Source organism: Erinaceus europaeus, chromosome 1 (assembly GCF_950295315.1).
Source record: "Erinaceus europaeus chromosome 1, mEriEur2.1, whole genome shotgun sequence".
Taxonomy (NCBI): domain Eukaryota; kingdom Metazoa; phylum Chordata; class Mammalia; order Eulipotyphla; family Erinaceidae; genus Erinaceus; species Erinaceus europaeus.
Genome location: NC_080162.1, coordinates 102,448,221 through 102,467,543, shown reverse-complemented (window position 1 = coordinate 102,467,543; position 19,323 = coordinate 102,448,221). Strand labels below are relative to the sequence as shown.

Here is a 19,323-nt window from a genome sequence, read left to right as displayed (position 1 = left end):
TTTTAAGATGTATTACATTTCAATTATGATTATGAATTAATTTCAAGTCTCATTAAGATATAAAAACTAAGAAAAATTTTAAATAGTATAACTTTAAAGTCTGGGGGGAAGCAAGCAGTTTAAAGAATCTGATAGGCTGGGTATAGGGCTGTAGCGCAGCGGGTTAAGTGCAAGTGGTGCAAAGCACAAGGACTGACGTAAGGATCCCAGTTCGAGCCCCCGGCTCCCCACCTACAGGGGAGTCATTTCCCAGGCAGTGAAGCAGGTCTGCAGGTGTCTATCTTTCTTTCTCCATCTTCCCCTCCTCTCTCTGTCCTATCCAACAACGAATGACATCAACAATAACAATAATAACCACAGCAAGGCTACAACAACAAGGGCAACAAAAGGGGGGGAAATGGCCTCCAGGAGCAGCGGATTCATGGTGCAGGTCATGAATCCACTGAGCCCCAGCAATAACCCTGGAGGCAAAAAAAAAATCTGATAGGCTTTAAAAGTATCAGAATAATTGGGGTTGGGCGGTAGCGCAGTGGGTTAAACGCATTTGGCGCAAAGCACAAGGACCAGCATAAGGATCCCGGTTCGAGCCTCAGCTCCCCACCTGCAGGGGAGATGCTTCACAGGTAGTGAAGCAAGTCTGCAGTTGCCTATCTTTCTCTCCCCGTCTTCCCCTCCTCTCTCCATTTCTCTCTGTCCTATCCAACAACGACATCAACAACAATAAAAATAATCACAACAATAACAAAACAAGGGAAAATAATAAAAAAATTTAAAAAGTATCAGAATAAGATGACTGAACAAACACATATGAGATTTAAAAAATGACTTATTCTCATGAGAGAGACCAGATCTGGCATACACAGCGGTGCTAGAAACTGAAACTGGGGCCACAGGTGTAAAAAAAGTCTTGCATGTTACCACCAGCCAATCTCCCAAATCCACATTCAAGTATTTTTTTACTAAAAACACACAACTAGGGTGCTGGGCAGTGATGTACCCGGTAAAGTGCATATTCCCATGCTCAAGGGCCTGGGGTTTAAGCCCCAGGTCCCCCAAAACGCTTCACAGGCAGTGAAGTAGTATTGCAAGGGAAATCTTCCCAGGAGATTTCAAGGGAATTAAATGGTCTCTGTCTCCCTTCTCAATTTCTGTCCTATCAAAATTAAATAAAGTTTAAAATTCTTAAAAAAAAAAAGTACAACTAATTTAATTTCTCCTTTATCATATTTGCCTCTTAGTAGCAAATACAGTTATACAGCTTTACTGTGATGATGCTCTGATGGCATTAATCTTTAAAATATGGCCGGCTGACTCCTCAGGGTTCCCAAGATCTTCTCAAATGGCCCACGAGATCAAAATTATTTAATGATAAAAGCAAGTTTTTGCTTTTCATTGCTTTGACATTTACACTGATGCAAAAGTAATATTGGGCAAAACTGACTGTGCCTCAGAACGAATAAGGCAACAGCAACAAAGGGGCCAGTTAGTCACTGTCTTCCTCACACACAGGCACTAACATTGTTTCCCCCTTTGTTGCCCTTGTTGTTTTTTATTGTTGTAGCTATTGATGTCGTCGTTGTTGGATAGGACAGAGAAATGGAGAGTGGAGGGAAGACAGAGTGGAGGAGAGAAAGACAGACACCTGCAGACCTATTTCACCACTTGTGAAGTTACTCACCTGCAGGTGAGGAGCCGGGAGCTGGAATTGGGATCCTTACGCAGGTCCTTTCGCTTAACCCGCTGTGCTACCGACCGGCTCCCACACTAACATGTCATAAGAATGTCCTTGATGTAGTAAAATTTTATTAAATCTCAACCCCTAAATTTACATCGTAATACTCTATGTAACAGAATGTGAAATACACATAAAATATTTTCCTGTATATTAATGTATAATATATTGAGTTATAGAAAAGTCATGATGCGTTTTTGCATAGAAAACAAAAATGTTATGATTTTTCTGACAAGCCAATATTTTGGGAAAGCACATATGAAGTAGTTAAAATTGTTAGCTGACCTAGTCATTAAAAAAAAAAAATTAGAATCTGAGGAGAGAAAACAGAGGGAGACAGGCATATGTACTTCCAGGGATCAAACCTAGGACCTCATGCCTGACAGCTCAATGCTTTATTCACTGCACTACCTCCTGGACTGTGTGTGACCTTACCACTGTCTGCAAAATATTTTGCCTGTATGGGCTAATAAAACATGATTATTCTGACTTGTGCACCCATCTGATATTTTCTCAAAAAGTAAATTTGTTGGGTCCTAGGTGGTGGCACACCCCACAGAGAACATATGTTACAGTGTACAAGGACCTGGGTTCAAACCCCTGGTCCCTACCTGTGTGGGGCAGGGAGGTCTTCACAAGCAATGAAGCACATCTACAGGGTCTCTCACTCCCTCTATATCTACTCCTCAATTTTTATATATCCTTCTCAATTTTTTATATAAGTAACATATCTGTATATGTTACTTCAAGGCAAACAAGTGATATAACTTGTTGCCAATGACAAAATTCAAGCTCGCAAGAGAAATTTAGTGCTGTGAACATAATAGCATCTCAATACGAATTTTTGTTACTGGCCTTCAGAATATATTTATATGATCTCACTGAACTTTTTAAATGTTTATTTATTCCCTTTTTATTGCCCTTGTTTTACTGTTGTAGTTATCATTGTTGTTATTGATGTCATTGTTCAATAGGACAGAGGGAAATGGAGAGAGGAGGGGAAGACAGGGGGAGAGAAAGATAGACACCTGCAGACCTGCTTCATTGCTTGTGAAGCGATTTCCCTGCAGATGGGGAGCCGGGGGGCTCGAACCGGGATCTTCACGCTAGTCCTTGCACTTTGCGCCACCTGTACTTATTAACCCGCTGTGCTACCACAGGACTCCCTGAAATTTTTTTTTTTTTAAAGATTTATCTAAAGAGAGAGAGAGAGAGAACATGAAGCAGAGCATCACATTGGCAAGTTCAATGTGGGCAATCAACCTCTGGACTGAAACATTACTCACCTCTTTGGAGCTGAAATTTTTTTTTTAATTTATTTTTTAATTTTTTTTCCCTCCAGGGTTATTGCTGGGCTCGGTGCCTGCACCATGAATCCACCACTCCTGGAGGCCATTTTTTCTCCCTTTTTGTTGCCCTTGTTGTTTGTAGCCTCGTTGTGGTTAATATTATTGCCATTGTTGATGTTGTTCGTTGTTGGATAGGACAGAGAGAAATGGAGAGAGGAGGGGAAGACAGAGAGGGGGAGAGAAAGATAGACACCTGCAGACCTGCTTCACCGCCTGTGAAGCGACTCCCCTGCAGGTGGGGAGCCGGGGGCTCGAACCGGGATCCCTACGCAGGTCCCTGCGCTTTGCGCCACATGCGCTTTCACCCACTGCACCAACGCCCGATCCCCGAAATTTCTTCATATACTTCATCTCAAGCAACATGTTGCAACAGACTGACTGCCCAAGCAATACAAAGAGTCTTGCTATCTACTATCAAAATTCATATCCCCTCTAACAGCAAAAATAGGATCAAAGGCATGAAGTATATACAATAAGTCTTAAAAATGACTGCATGTTAAATTTTCAAAATGCTCCAGAATTAACCTCACCAAAGAAAACAGTATATCTAACGCCATGATAATCATTAACATAAGGTCTTCTGCATCATGCTTTGTAACAAAACAAAATCTCAAATATTTATCAAATGTTTAAGTAACAATGTGTATGTGTATCTGTTTCCTAACACTGAAATCCTATGTCTGAGTCATAGTGTTTATTATCTGGAACGCTTTGTCTATCTTCCTCTTTTTAATTTCTTACATTAATTTTTAATGTAAGTTTCAACAGTACAGGGATTAGAGCTTCAGACAGATTTTGTTTGGTATTCCTGTTCTAACCTCTAGTATATACTAAAGAAAAACCATGATTCTATGACAATGTAATGGAGGAAATCAAGATTCAGTAGAAGAATGTTTGCTAAACCTTCAAACTCACTACTTTCTTATTTTTGTACTACTTATTCTGTTATTAACCCCAATCTGGTGCATTTTTCATCTGAAGAAGTTTGACTTGGATTGCTTTTATCTTCCATTTTGCTCATTACAGTCACGTTTTCCTCTATCTTCTGAACTATTTATGAAGCAGATCCTAATGTTCTTGTCTTATAATTTCATTTTATGGGTCAATTTCAGTTTCCTTACAATTGACTGAACTTTTCTTCTGAATGTTTGGAAACATTTTCCTTCCTGGCCAAATATATATTGGAGTCAGGGCCACATAAGCACACAATTTCATCACTCCAATTCCATTCTAGCAGAGAGGAAAGTCACCACCGCACCCAGGACTCCCCTATTGCTATCAAATCTCCCATGTGGTGCCAGGGCTTGAACCTAGATTTTGTGCATACAATGCAAACACCCTACCTGTTATCTCTCTGGCCCATTAGTGGCAATTGTTGATAAACAATTAGCATTGTTGATTTTATGCTATTGGATACTATATTTTACTTACACATCAGCACTGGTTGGCTTCAAAACTCACTGCATTCAGTATTCTACACATTTCAACATGGGAAAAATCCTCAAGCATTTTAGCACTAGCTCAGCACCCACCCTAAGTGTTCTGGTGGGCAAGACAGGGGCAGAGATGCAGAAAACTGGTGCTCACAATAGGAAGGGCAAGAGCAGGAGGTAGTGGGGCCTCCACACTGTAGCAGGGATGGCAAAGAGTCACACCATGGTCAAGTTGGAGTTAACCCTCAGGAGGACAGAACCACTTCCACAGGCAGCGTCCACTTCAGATCCTCTTGTAATGTGGTCATACTGGGGGGCAAGTGGGGGAATGGCAGGTGGACCCTAGTATGCAGCAGCTCTTCCCAACTCCAGTGCCAGTCACTGTGGCAACTATTCAGCTCACTAATTTTATGACACACACATTATAACATATGAGGACCCAGGTATAAGACTCTGATCACCACATGAAAGCACCATGCAAATTGGGAGGGTAGTGCTATCTCTCCTTCTCGGTCCACTTTCTTGAGAGCTTGTTTGGAGGTTCTAGCAGGGGAGCGCAGCTACTCGTATAGCCACGACCGAAGACCGGTCCGTCTCTATTCAGGGAAGGCCGTCCTCTTCGACCGAGCGTGCAGCTTCGGGAGGGACGCACATGGAGCGGTGAGGGAGGAAAGGGACACCCGCCTAGCCAGCCAGATTAGCCGAATCAACCCTGGCGATCAATGGGGTGACAGATGTCGCAGCCAGATCGCCCTCACATCCTCGGTCCACTTTCTTATCTAACCCTCCATTTTAAAAAAGAGAAAGACAGACTCCACTATGAGAGGTGGAATCATTCAGGTGCAAATCCCTAATGAAAGACCCTGGTTGGGGCTGGAAGGAAAAAAGACCAGAGCACTGATCTGTCATATGTGATGCCAGAGAGCAAATGCAGAGCCTTACCCACTCAAGACATAAAGGAAAGTGCTGATACCACAACACAGAAGAGTCACATACCTACTTAATTTCTATTTTTTAAATAATATTTATTTTTATTTATTTCCTTTTTTTGCCCTTGTTTTATTTTTGGTTATTACTGATGTTGTTGTTGGATAGGACAAACAGAAATGGAGAGAGGAGGGGAAGACAGAGAGGGGGAAGAGATAGACACCTGCAGTCCTGCTTCACTGCTTGTGAAGCAACTCCCCTGCAGACGGGGAGCTGGGGGCTCGAACCAGGATCCTTATGCCAGTCCTTGTGCTTTGCACCACCTGCACTTGACTCATTGCGCTACCACCGGACTCTCCGCTTTTTTAAAAAATTATTTATTACTTAATTTCTATTTTTAAAAAATCATTATCACTCTGGCACATGTGTTAGTGGAGATCAAACTTAAGACCATGTGTTTGTTGTGTTTTTAAGATCTACTTATTTACTTATGAGAAACAGAACCAGAGCATTGCTCTAGCACATGCACTGCCAGGGGTTGAACTCAGGAACCTCATTCTTACGAACCCAAAATTTTAAACACTGCACCATCTCCTGGGCCACTCTACTTAATTTCTTAATTAGAAAAATTTCATCATGACAGTTTAAGGAGTTTGGGGGGGGGAATACTGGTTTTCCCTTTTATTCAAATAAAGTTTTCATTCTTTAAAAAAATCTTTATTTATTGGATAGAGACAGAGAAATTAGAGGAATGGGCATGGAGAGAGACAGAGTGAGACACCTGCAGTCCTGCTTCAGCACTTGTGAAGCTTTCAGTTCTGCAGGTGGGACCAAGGGCTTGAAATCAGGTCCTTGTGCACTGTAACATGTGCACTCAACCTGGTGCATCACCACCCGGCCCCTAATTCCTCATTCTTCACTGGCCACACATAGTGCTTTTGCCTAATGAACTTACTACAGAATTCTTCAACTTTGGTCTTCTAATCTGCTTTCTTCATATCCTATGCCTCAAACTTCATTTTTTATACTTGTGTCTTCAGGTGGCCATGGAACAGCAGCAATGGAAAGGTCACACACAACGTTTGAAGAAATTCACTGGGGCCAGGCAGTGGTGCACCTGGTTAAGCACTCACATTACAGTGTGCAATGATGTAGGTTCAAGCCCCAGGTCCCCACCTACAGGGGGAAAGCTTCTTGAGTGCTGAAGCAGGGCTGCAGGTTTGTCTCTGTCTCTCTCTCTCTATCACTCCCTTCCTTCCCTCTTGATTTCTGGCGCCCTCTCTCTCTCTCTCTCTCTCTCTCTATATATATATATATATATATATATATATATATATTTTTTTTTTTTTAATATATATCTAGTAAAATTCTCTGAGGAAAAGGTGGGTGCATGCATGCATGGTATAGATGTGGGACAAACTTTCAAGACAAAGACAGCTGAAATGGGGACTGAACAGTCAGCAGTGGGCAGACAATGCCATTTTGGTAGACACAAAACAGAACACAGGCTTGGCTGTGGGAAAGGAGGAATCTGACACACAGAGGTAGAACCACCAGGCTTTGATCAGATTCCTCACCACAAATTCTGGAGGCAAGAAGGGAGCAGAATGACATATTCACAGTATTAAAAGATAGAAATTGTCAATGACCAATACTCTAACCTGCCAAATTATCCTTCAAGTATGAAAGAGAAATTAAAATCTTCCCAAATGTACAAAAACTGAAGGAATTCACTACAAATAATCCTGACTTCCAAGGATAACTGAAAGAAGTCCTAACAAAACAAAACAAAACAAAGGAAGTGATTAGTGGTAGAATAGTGCCAGTAGCACAAACAACAGCAAAAGAAGAAAGCAAGTACATAAGAAAAAGGAGGGCAAAATGGACAGATCATTATGACCAATGTTGGTGAACCAAGGCCAACTATCAAAGATCCAGATGTTAGACCAGGAACTCTAAAATCCCAATCTCTGCCTCACCTTGGATGGAACATGAAGAAAAAGTACTGGTGAGATGAATTAAGAACAGAACAATAAATACTGGGTGACCTCATATGTAGACAGAACTCAAAAGACAGCTTCAGAATGGGAGAATACAAAGTGACTTAGTCTGGGGATTCTGGGAAAACACTGGAAGAAGGGGATTGAGTAGGATAGAGTCCTAAATTGGGCTCTGCTCAGCTCTGGCTTATGGTGGTTCAGGGGACTGAACCTGGGACCTTGGAGCTTCAAAGCATGAGAATCTGTTTATATAACCACTATGCTATCTCCCTCACCCTTTTTTTTTTTCTCCTTTATTTAATACGACAGAGAAATTAAGAGAGGGAGGGGAGATAGAGGAGGAGAGAAACAGACACCTGCAATACTTTCTTCACTGCTTGTGAAGCTTTCTCACTGCATATGGAGAGCAAGGGCTTGAGCCTGGGTCTTTGCACATGGTAATGTGTGCACTTAACCAAGTGTGCCACCACCTGGCCCCCAGGGTGAAAGTATTTGGTAGACACCCTTCACGCAAAGCTGGCAAATTGTGCCTTTGTATAATAGACAACTATGCTGCAAACAACCCCTTCCCTCAATAAAATGGAAAAAAATGTATCAATGGTGTTGGAGATTGAATTCAGGGTGTCAGTCATGTGTTCTACCACTGAGTAGCTTCCCTGGTCCAATTTTTTAAATTTTGTTTTATAAGACAGTGAGATATTAATTTTTTTTTTTTTTTTTTTAAAGAGGAAGATGACAAGAGAAAGAGCAATGTGCTACTTTGTGCGGCTTCACTATCCACAGAGTTCTATGGTGCCTGGGATCAAACACAGGGGCCTCACAGATACAAAGAAACCGAGTCAATTCTCCAGCCCCAACTTTTTAGTGCCATTTTTATATTTTTCTTTTATATACATTTTAATTTCTTTTAACTGAAGCATGGCTTTATGAGCCTGTATGTTCTTTAAGAAGCATTATAACTATTATGAATGAAGCAACAGAAAACATTAAATCCAAGTATATTCAACTTACCTCAAGTGGCATGAGTCTAATGAGCGTTGCAAAACACTGTGTAGCCATGAATCTTACGCTGTCTGTTTGATCACTCATTCTTCCCAGCACGGGCACAACTAAAAGAACAATATATGGAACGATACCAACGTCTAGTTGTTCCATCACGCCTGAGTTGAATTATTAAGGTAATTTCCAAAAGATTACAGGGTAGATGATTTTGCAAAAACAGACACATGAAGGTTTTATGTTCTAAAAGCAGCTCCTCAGTTTCCCATCTATACTATGAGGGAACAGACTCTTTATAGCAAGGTCTATGGTTTAATTATAATAGTATTTACACAGTGTTGCTCCTTTGTGTTAAGTATGTCATTCTCTCATGATTTTAAAACCACATTCTTCACATTAGGAAGACTGAAGGAAGCTTTACTAGTAAAGCACCTCAACCTCTTTCTTCTTTCTTTCTATCTACCTTTCTTTTCCCTTCCTTCCTTCTCTTTCTTTCTTTTCCTTCCTTCCTTCCCTTCCCTTTTCTTTCCTTCCTTCTTTCTTTCTGGAACACTGCTCAAATATGGCTTATGGTAGTGCCAGGGACTAAATCTGGATCCTCGGGCATTAGGGTCTGCATAATCACTATGCTATTTCTTTAACACCTAGAAAAAAATTTTTTTCATAAAGAGATTATTACTGCTTGTGGCTGGACAGTGGTGCATCTGGTTAAGCACACACATTATAGTGCACAAGGACCCAGGTTCAAGCCCCCAAGCCCTAGCTGCAGGGGGAACCTTCACACATGGTGAAATAGGGCTTCAGATGTCTGTCTCTCCTCTATCTCCCCCTCTCTTCTCAATTTCACTCTATCCAACAATAAACAAAAAAAAAAAAAAAAAGAGAGAGAGAGAGAGAGAGGGGAGTTGGGCTGTAGCGCAGGTGGCGCAAAGCACAAGGACCGGCATAAGGATCCCGGTTCGAACCCCGGCTCCCCACCCGCAGGGGAGTCGCTTCACAGGCGGTGAAGCAGGTCTGCAGGTGTCTATCTTTCTCTCCTCCTCTCTGTCTTCCCCTCCTCTCTCCATTTCTCTCTGTCCTATCCAACAACGATGACAATAACAATAATAACTACAACAATAAAACAACAAGGGCAACAAAAGGGAATAAATAAATAAAAAATAATAAAAAATAAAAAAAAGAGAGAGAAATTATTGCAGCTTTCTGGAATTCCAATAACCCCCCCCCCCCCAAAAAAAATGAGCTATATTGCAAGTAAAGAGCACAACTTAGTGGCCCTCAAGACTAACCCCGGATTTTTAACCAGAAATCTCATAATCTGATAATCAAAATGAGCAGACTGAATCAATTAAGCTCCATACTCCTGACATCTTCAGCATTTCTGAACCAGGGTCCCTACTAACTTATTTCCATCTTTCTTGCTTACATACTTCAAGAATCAATGGGTTTCATGCCCTTATCAGAGACCCTCCCTGTATTTTCTGAGTTAGTACATTTAGTCAATGTTTAGCTAAGTAATGAATAAGCTTGAAACATGTTTATAACATAAGCACTACTCACAAAGAATCTGGGCTAGTATTACAAAAATATTGACTATAAACTAAGTGAACAGATAAGACAGAGACATTTACAAAGTTACTTTTCTACTTTAAAAACTCTTAACAGCAATTTATCAACTTTCTCTGTGAGAAAGTGTAACAAAATGTAAAGTATTTATAATGTGATATCAATTCAAATGTTAAAAATAACCTTTTGTGTAGGTTTTAACTGCAGATTTGAATAAGCTGATTTCATTTTACTTATCCTTAAATAAAATTACATTTTCAATAGTTTATAAGAATTCAAAAAAAAAAAAAAAAAGGATACAGGCAAGTGCTTCAATCGCACCCTCTTGTTTGATGTTGTCATCAATTGCTCCCAGCCATGGTAGAACTTTCTCCAAAAAAATATTCATGGTTTCCATGGTAGCTATTTTGCTCATAACGCCTACACAACGAGCAGCCATGTGCCTCACTGCTGTGCTGGGGTACTGAAGGCACATGTAAAGATGTGGCAAATGCTGTACCAACTAAAAACAGAAAGTTTAAGGCAGAGTACTAATTAGAAAATCTGATAAAATGTAATCATCACCACCCATCCATATATGTTATCAATAGTCTAACTCTACATTAAAGAGTATCTCTAATGACCTCAAAACATACTGAATAAAAAAACATCAATCTAAATTCAAACTGAGATATATATGTGTGTGTGTGTGTGTGTGTGTGTGTGTGTGTGTGTGTGTTAGTAAAGAGCCCTGAGGGAGTCGGGCAGTAGCTCAGCGTGTTAAACGCACATGGTGTGAAGCAAAAGGATTGTCATAAGGATCCTGGTCCGAGCCCTCAGCTCCCCACCTGCAGGGGAGTTGCTTCACAAGCGCTGAAGCAGGTCTGCAAGTGTTTATCTTTCTCTCCCCCCCCCCCATTTCTTTCTGTCCTATCTAACAACGACATCAATAACAAAAATAATAACCACAACAATGATAAAACAAGGGCAACAAAAGGGTAGAAATTAGCTTCCAAGAGCAGTGGATTCGTCACCAAGCCCCCAGCAATAACCCTGGAGGAAAAAAAAAAAAAAAGAAAGAGGAACCCTGTTCAATATTCTTTCTTAGGTATTAGAAACACTCAATTCTTCACAAAATCAACAGGAAAGCTGTCAAAACAAGGTTCTATTAAGGGTAGGGTAGTCACACTGTCTTATCACCAGCCATCTTTAAATTTGGTAGCACTGGATTAGGTTTAGGTGCATTCTTGTTATTCAGTGTGCTCCTGATTTTGTTTTAGACATCATTTATTTTGTAGATATTTCACACTTTTTCTTTGTATCTGGCACCACGAACAAAACCCTGACTCAACTTTATCTTTTTGAGAAGAAGGAGAGGGAGAGGGAATGGGAAAGGGGATACCATAACATTGCTCCAGCTCCCTCTCTGCTCTCCATGGTACTCCCATAAGGTACTGAGTTTGAACCCAGGGCCTCATGCACAGTCAACACATATGCTATGCTAGGTTATCTATGTCAAAGTTCAACACTCTACACTTCAATATCCTAGCATACCAGAAACATTATGATTGCTAAAGCATAATATACGCTATTGTTAAATTTCTGCTGCATAGAAGACAGGATTAATGTTGATGAGAGCCAAGTACCTGCTCAACAGACTAGTTACAGTTCAGACAACTTACAGTTCAGCTGAATTCATGCTGTTGATCACAGGGCTAATACACAGGGACAAACTCAGTCCTTCTCTACTAATGATAAATCAGTAAAATTCACAAATAAAAACATGTACCTTACTGGATAAACACAGTCAATTCCTTGCTACTCAACTTTCCTCTTTATGCTAGAGGATTAGATAGCAATCTTCACAACAAAATAAAATCAGAGAGCATCTTAATCCAGTTACTTGGAAAGTATAATTTTATTTATGGAAAAGTTAACTAATTCTCTAAACTTCCTAGTTCCTCTGTCCCAACTTTTTAAAAGAAGTACTAAGAAATATAAAGCATTGTTTTAATCTTTACAACTTAATTTCATCTTGGGCAGGTGGCAGGTAACATCCTTGTACCTTTATACTTACTTTAGAAAAGCCACATTACTAAAATGGTATAGATTAACAGAATTATAGCTTTCTTTCCTGTTCTGACCTAGCTTCCATGTCATCAAAGCCCTCGTATCACCGCCCTGTATTCAAAGCTCTAAAACAGAATTTCTCTCATTTGACATGTGTTAAGACTCAGGAGGTATTTCTCATCTCCTACCAGAAGCCAAAACCCAAGGTTCTCCACCACCACCCCACACTTGCTGCTTCTTGCAGCATCTGAGGCATGAATATCAACCAGATATTCTTTCCTATGTCTTTGAATCATAAGCACATGACAATGAGGGATGGACTGGAGGATTCTATTCTACCTCAAAGTCATAGAGTTGTGCTGTTAGTGGAGAAAGAATCCAGGTATGTCATATAAAAAGAAAATTCAATTACTAGGTATGACGTAAGTTACATTTTTTTCCAAGATGGAAGGTTTCTTAGTAAGATCACATGTTTAAAAACTGTATTTGTAAAAGAAGAAAACTACATTTGCATTTAAGTTACCAAGGGATGAAGCTCAGAATCCATTGAAGCAGCTGCTATTTCAAAAACTTGAAGAGAATTCACCAGTTCTTGAGCAGGGCCATCTCCCTTTTCAAGGAGGGACTTTCCATCTATTAAAATAAATTGTTTTAAGTTCATGTCACCTTGAAAATAATTTTTTAAAACCTAAAGCCTACAGGGGGTAGAGAGTAGATAGCTTAATGATTGTGAAAAGACTTTGATGTCTGGGGTTCTGAAGTCCCAGGTTCAATCCCCTGCACAACCATAAGCCAGATCCAAATAGTATTCTGGTATCTCTCTTTCTCTGAATCTTTTTGTATTCACTCTCATTAAAATAATTGTTCTCTCTTTCTCTGAATCTTTTTGTATTCACTCTCATTAAAATAATTGTTAAGTGTGAATTTTTTTTAAGTGTGAATTTGTAAAAATAAAGCCTGCAGAAAGTTTTAGCACCTCCTCCATCACCATGGGAAAATTCAAGTTTATTTTATAATGAATTTTTTTCTATGCTGTTAACTACTGATGCTATACTAACTCAACTTCAACTAAGTAGATTAACATAAGGATCCACTTCGAATATCTACCTAAATATACAACAAAAGGAGCAGCAGGACAGTTCAATGTATAGCGCACTTGCTCTGTCATGCATACCACCCTAACCCTCCACCATACTGAAGGAAGCTCGGGTGCTATGGCATCTTTCTCTCTATTTCTAACTGGAGAAGTCAGCAGACACTGGTGAAACCCTACTGAGGACAGTAAATAAATGAAAACAAAATAAAAATGTAGCAAAAGAGTACAGTAAATTAAAAAAAGAAAATAAAATCTCTTTGACCAATCTTTGATTTTAAAAAAATGTACCCATTGGTCTGGGCTACGTATAGGCATTTTTATTGTGTAAAGATTATCTCTCTCTGGGATATACAGACATTTTAAAAAATCTAACTCTGAAAAAGATGTACACACCGAAATTATTTATGTCGATTGTATTCCTCAATGGGCCAACCATAGCATCCCAAAGATGTGGTAATTTCACTGCCATTTCACCACCAAAATGTTTCACTATAGTTGTCAAGGCAAATTCAGCTCCTCTCCGTTGTACCAGGTAAGGCTTCTGGGCCTAGAATTATTGGTTGAAAACAGAATCTCAGAAAAAAATACAATGCACTTGAAATTTTATTAGGAGGATCTAAAAGTGAACAACTAGGAAGTTGTTATTGCTGTTAATCAAGTAAACAGTGTTTGCATATTTAACACAACTATAAATACTTCTTTCAACAATTTAGTTTTACATGAGCATAAAATACAAAACTAGATTTTCTTTTTTTTTTTGGGGGGGGGATGGTTATACATGTGCAATTTCATCACTCAGCAGCTGACTTTTTTCCCCACTTAGCAAGAGAGGGAGAAGTGCTATACATAGCCCTGGGGCTGCCCCATGTGGTGGTTTGAACCTAGGCTGACACATGGCAAGCAATATACTCTACCCAGTGCGCTCGCTCTGGACTCCCAAACTATATATATAATACTAAAACACTTTTAATTCTAGACAGTTAAGATACATTTTAACTTCCTACCCAAAAGAAACTTGCCAGTTAGAAAGAAAAAAAAATCATTTCTCTTACTTATATTCACTCAAGATATACAATACTAGTAATCTCTTATTTAACATTAAATTTATCTTCAAATGAAAAAATAAAGATTATACCCCACCAAAATATACATATATACACACACATTAAAATAATTATTATATAATTTTTGTTACTAGGGTTTCATCACTCTGAATCAACTTTTCCAAAGAGAGGGAGGGGCGAAGGGGGAGAGAGACAGAGAGAGGAAGAGGTACTGGAGCACCTAAGCTTCCCCTAGTAGAGTGGGGTCTGGGTTTGAACCTGGGTCATGCATATGATAAAGTATGTGAAATATTCAGGTGAGCTATCTTGTTGGCCCTAAATTAGTTTTAAATGGAGGAAAATTATACAAATCAAAGAAGTATAAATGTCAAAATCATATATATCTCTTTTTTAAACAGTTTTTATTTTAATGAAGGGGGGCATGCAGAGAACGAGATACAAAGATGCTGCAGCATTGCTTCACCATTTGTGAAGATTCACCTCCTGCAAGGGAGGCAAACTTATAACCTTGCTTGAATTAAATCCTGACTTGAACTGGAATCCTTGCTCATGGTACTATGTGTGTTCAACAGGATGCACCACCAACCAACCCCTATAGTATATTTCTTAATAAAACTATAATAGGGAAAATAGTGGAAACGCCTTCATTCATAGACTTTTTAAAATTGTTGTAGTTATTATTGATGTCTTTGTTGTTGGACAGGAAAGAGAGAAATGGAGAGTCAATTAAAAAAATTAAAACAAGTCTACATCTTGTCTTTTAGGATTTGTAATTTACTACTGATTTCTGAGAAGCTCCTATGTCTTATAAACAAAAGAGCAACTTACAGCATTCATTCTATTGCTAATAGTGTGGATGCAATATTTATTCAACTCAAACACTTAAACTCATTACTGAAGACTGTATTCTGCAATAATTAGACCAACAAAATAGAAACGCCCAAGTAGATACTCATATATACAAATTCATCATATACACAAGATGCACCATTACTAATCAAGAAGGAAATCAAGAAGAAAAGTGGCCCAGAAGGTGGTGCAATGGCTAAAAATCTAGACAAAGACATGAGGGCCTGAATTTAGTCCCTGGGCAAAGCATAAGCCAGAGTAATACTCAGATTTTCTCTTTCTCTCTACACTCTCCCTTCTCTTTTTCCATAAATCAATCTTTAACCAAAAAAATCAAATAAATAATCCCACAGTGGCATGACTGACCATATGTAATAAATTTATAGCACAAATATCTATAAATTCCAGGTTGACAATGCTCAGGCTGATTTATTCTGTGTATCCACAGGAATTACGGGACATTATCAGACCCGAGAAAAACTAGCTTTCAATCTTAACATCTATGCAGTCAATGTCACAGGAATGGATTATATTTGTGAGAGACTTACATACCATAAACAGTGATTCTTGCTTAAGAGAGATCATCAAAGATTAGCTAGATAAATTAAAGAGGCCTTAGAAATTTAAAAACATCTGTACCTTTTCTGTTTCTTGTTCGTGGAGTACTTCAAAATGTTTTTGACCCTCTTCTATTTACTTAAAAATTTGTTTTTTTAATTACACTACTGGAAATTGGTAAGACAATTTTGATCTGAGTCATAATATACATTTGTTTAAAAACTACAGTACTCAAAAGAAAAATAAAACTATTTACCTCATCAAGTTCAACAAGAATATTTCCACTACTTCCTGTGGGGAGATCAGCTATTTGAGCTTTAACTGCTTTGGGGGTAGGACCTCGTCTACTTGTGATAGCAAAAGCAGCTTTCTGATGCCGGTAGAGTGTAATTATGCCTCTATGTTTGGTGACAGTATGGTGCATTCCATCCTTTTCAGAGTTGGATCCTAATAAGGAAAAAGGTTAAGTGAACTTTTAAGGATAAAATACGAATGACCAAATGCTTCCTGAAATGTTTTTAAACTATGTCTTTTATGCTTTGGTATTAACAGGTCATTAACATTTTCTTTAGAACATGAAATGATAATAAAAATGACCAGTAATCTAGAGCATTGAGTATTTTGAAAGCTGCAAAGTATCATACCTTAATACAATAAAAGGTGTGAAAAATTAACAAGAAATATTACACAAAAGTGTGTCAATATTTTTAAATGGTTAAGTATAAAAAAGAAACATTAAATGTTACATATGTACAAACTACTATATTTTACTGTCTACTGTAAACCATTAATCTCCCTATAAAGGAAAAGAAAAACAAAACATTAAAAAAAAATACTGTAAGCAGCCAGTCCGACAGCTACTTACAAAGCTGCCTGCTGTGACGCAGGTTTCCACCCCGACATAGGAGTACTAGCCACTGAAGGAAGCTTCAGTGCTGTGATGTCATTCCCTCTATCTGAAAGTTAGCCTGAATTAGGGGCATGGATCGACCTGCCAACATCCATGTCCAGTGGAAAAGCAATTACAGAAGCCAGACTTTCCACCTTCTGCACCTCATAAAGAATTTTGGTCCAGGGGCAGGTGGTGGTACACCTAGCTGAGCACATGTTACAATGTACAAGGACCCAGGTTCGAGCCCCCGGTCCCCACCTGCAGGGGGGAAGCTTTGCGAGTGGGAAAGCAGTGTTCCCCGTGTCTTTCTCTCTCTCCCTATCACCCCCTTCCCTCTCAATTTCTGGTTGTCTTTATTCAATATATAGGTAGGTAATTAAAAAGGTTTTTTTGGTCCATACTCCCAGAGGGATAAAGAATAGGGAAGCTTTTAATGGAGAGGATGGACACAGAACTCTTTTATTAAAACATTTTTTAAAATATTTATTTATTCCCTTTTGTTGCCCTTGTTTTATTGTTGTAGTTATTATTAGTGTTATTGATGTCACTGTTGTTAGATAGGACAGAGAGAAATGGAGAGAGGAGAAGACAGAGGGGGGAGAGAAAGATAGACACCTGCAGACTTGCTTTGATGCTTGTGGAGCGGCGACTCCCCTGCAGGTGGGGAGCCGGGGGCTCGGACTGGGATCCTTACGACGGTCCTTGAGCTTTGCGCCACATGCGCTTAACCTGCTGTGCTGCCGCTGACTCCCAGATACAGTACTCTTGTACCCCTGCTTTCTTACATTCTTGTTAATTATTAAATTACTAGTAGAAAAAAAAAAAGTTAGCCTGGAAAGGTGAAGACCCAGCTATGATGAAAAGGGAAAAAAACCAAGCCAAAACAAAAACCAACAAGTAAGTTCCTTCTTAAAATGCCTGTCCAGCACTCTGGTAGGTGGTACTGGGGCAACAGTTTTTATTTTTCATATAACTTACCAGATGGGAAGTTGGGTAAAGACTACTTATGAAAGGTAACAGGGGTTCATTTATCTATTAAAATATGCCCTATAATCTGAGAAACCAGCATTTTAGAGGAAGCACTTCTATTCATAATATTTGATACAACTAAGTTTCCTAGATAGTTAATAGCAACTCTATAATGATAGCCTTGAAGGTGAAGGTAAAGTTTCACAACAATCTCATAGATTTCAGTCATCAATTTTATAAATGGCTTAAGCTTAGAGAACTGCAAGTTAGCAATCCATCAAATTCTTTAACGGGATAAATGTCTAACAGATTTGTGTTTAAGCATTACCCATAAATAAGTGCAAACCAATTTAAATAATTCTTTCTCTACCTGGAAGGAAGGTTTAGATATATACCTTTAGAATTTTCCTGGCCAGTCTGTGTTGGTACTGGGCATGTGACGCAAGGAGTTAGATATGGGTCCACACAAAGTGAACTGCAGAGATTTTTAACAATTTTTGAATTGGGGCAAGGCGTCCTTGTTGTGCACTGCTGAAGTAGTTTTGCTATGCACTGAGCAGAATAGTTCTGCACTAGTGTATTCTCTTCTTTTTTAATTGTCTCCATCAACGGTTTTATGATAGGGTTTAATTTCTCTGGAAGTTGCTGCAAACTCACAACTGCACATGCAGCAAAAGTATGCACTCTCAACTGCAACACTTGCCACTCCTGGTTGGTCTCCGTAACTGTCATTTGGACTTGCTGCCGTTTACTATCTAACTGTTGGAACACCTGAGGGTTTAAGTTGAAAGATGATGTAACTTCATTAAAAACAGTAGTGACCTAGTAAAAAGAAATTAAAGACAATTAATCACATGAACCTCCCCAAAGCCTATAAACACCTAAAGAATAGGCAGTCAATTTTCCATCAGAATTTAAGTCTCACAATACTGGTGTTATTTTTGGGATTCAGTAAAATGAACATGTGACTAAAAACCTTCTCAGCCTAGCTTATTTTAGTCTGACCTAATTTAACATTATTATTATATTCTTTATAAGAGATGCATTCACTTGGGAAGAACAAAATTACCTATTCTTAAAATATACCAAGTATGACAAGAGTCATACCTAACAGTACTTTGGTGATATAAGAAAGTTATAAGCAATTATCAACTGCAAAATGAGTAAAATGAAAATTCACAAACTTCTTTTAGAGAAACACTTTCTGAACTCAAAATTGCTTAAGATACCTCCTGCTAAGAGGTTAATTGTTGCTAACTGGATCTTTTTAAATTCTTTCTTTGACCTTTCAACTGGCGTTCAAATCCCCAAGTAGTAAGAGTAAGAAAGGTTTAGAAATGAAATGGTACAATATTCACTAACTCTATAATTACCAAGAGCTGTAAGACTACTACATAAGGCTATTATACATGCTCCATTAAAGGACATACACACACATTTAAAGGAATAAAAATAAAGTGTTATAATATCTTTGGTGCAACCCTGAAATGTACCAAACAAAATAAAATGGACTTAAGGCAGACAGAGGAGCAGATAGTTGCCTATCTGTATAATTTGGCAAATTTAGTAAAATATTAACAGTGGGATCTAAATGGGGTGTTCAAGTGGTACTTTTACCTTTTCTTTATTATTTTTTTCTAATAAGGGTAGCACTTGTCAGACACACACACACACACACACACACACACACACACACACACACACACACACACACACACACTTTCATTCTCTTATTTTAAGAAAAGCTAATACAATGAAACCACCTTTCTAAATAAAGAGTAGGCACAACAAACTACCAAATCACATTAAAAAAAAAAAATCAGTGTTTTTATGATAAGCA

General features: G+C 38.7%; 1 protein-coding gene across 3 annotated transcripts in view; it reads right to left on the bottom strand.

Moving 5' to 3' along the window:
- The window catches only part of BTAF1 (B-TFIID TATA-box binding protein associated factor 1), a 106,250-nt gene that overhangs the window by 20,276 nt on the left and 66,651 nt on the right, over window positions 1-19,323 (bottom strand). For 2 of the 3 annotated variants that reach the window (XM_060191932.1, XM_007516800.3), the window contains exons 20-25: window positions 17,879-18,305; window positions 15,879-16,069; window positions 13,545-13,698; window positions 12,579-12,688; window positions 10,307-10,508; window positions 8,453-8,601 (exon numbers count right to left, since the gene is read on the bottom strand). In XM_060191932.1, the coding sequence (XP_060047915.1) occupies window positions 8,453-8,601; window positions 10,307-10,508; window positions 12,579-12,688; window positions 13,545-13,698; window positions 15,879-16,069; window positions 17,879-18,305 (1,233 nt within the window). The remainder of the gene's footprint in view (window positions 1-8,452; window positions 8,602-10,306; window positions 10,509-12,578; window positions 12,689-13,544; window positions 13,699-15,878; window positions 16,070-17,878; window positions 18,306-19,323) is intronic. The other variant, XM_060191933.1, reaches the window with a different exon arrangement.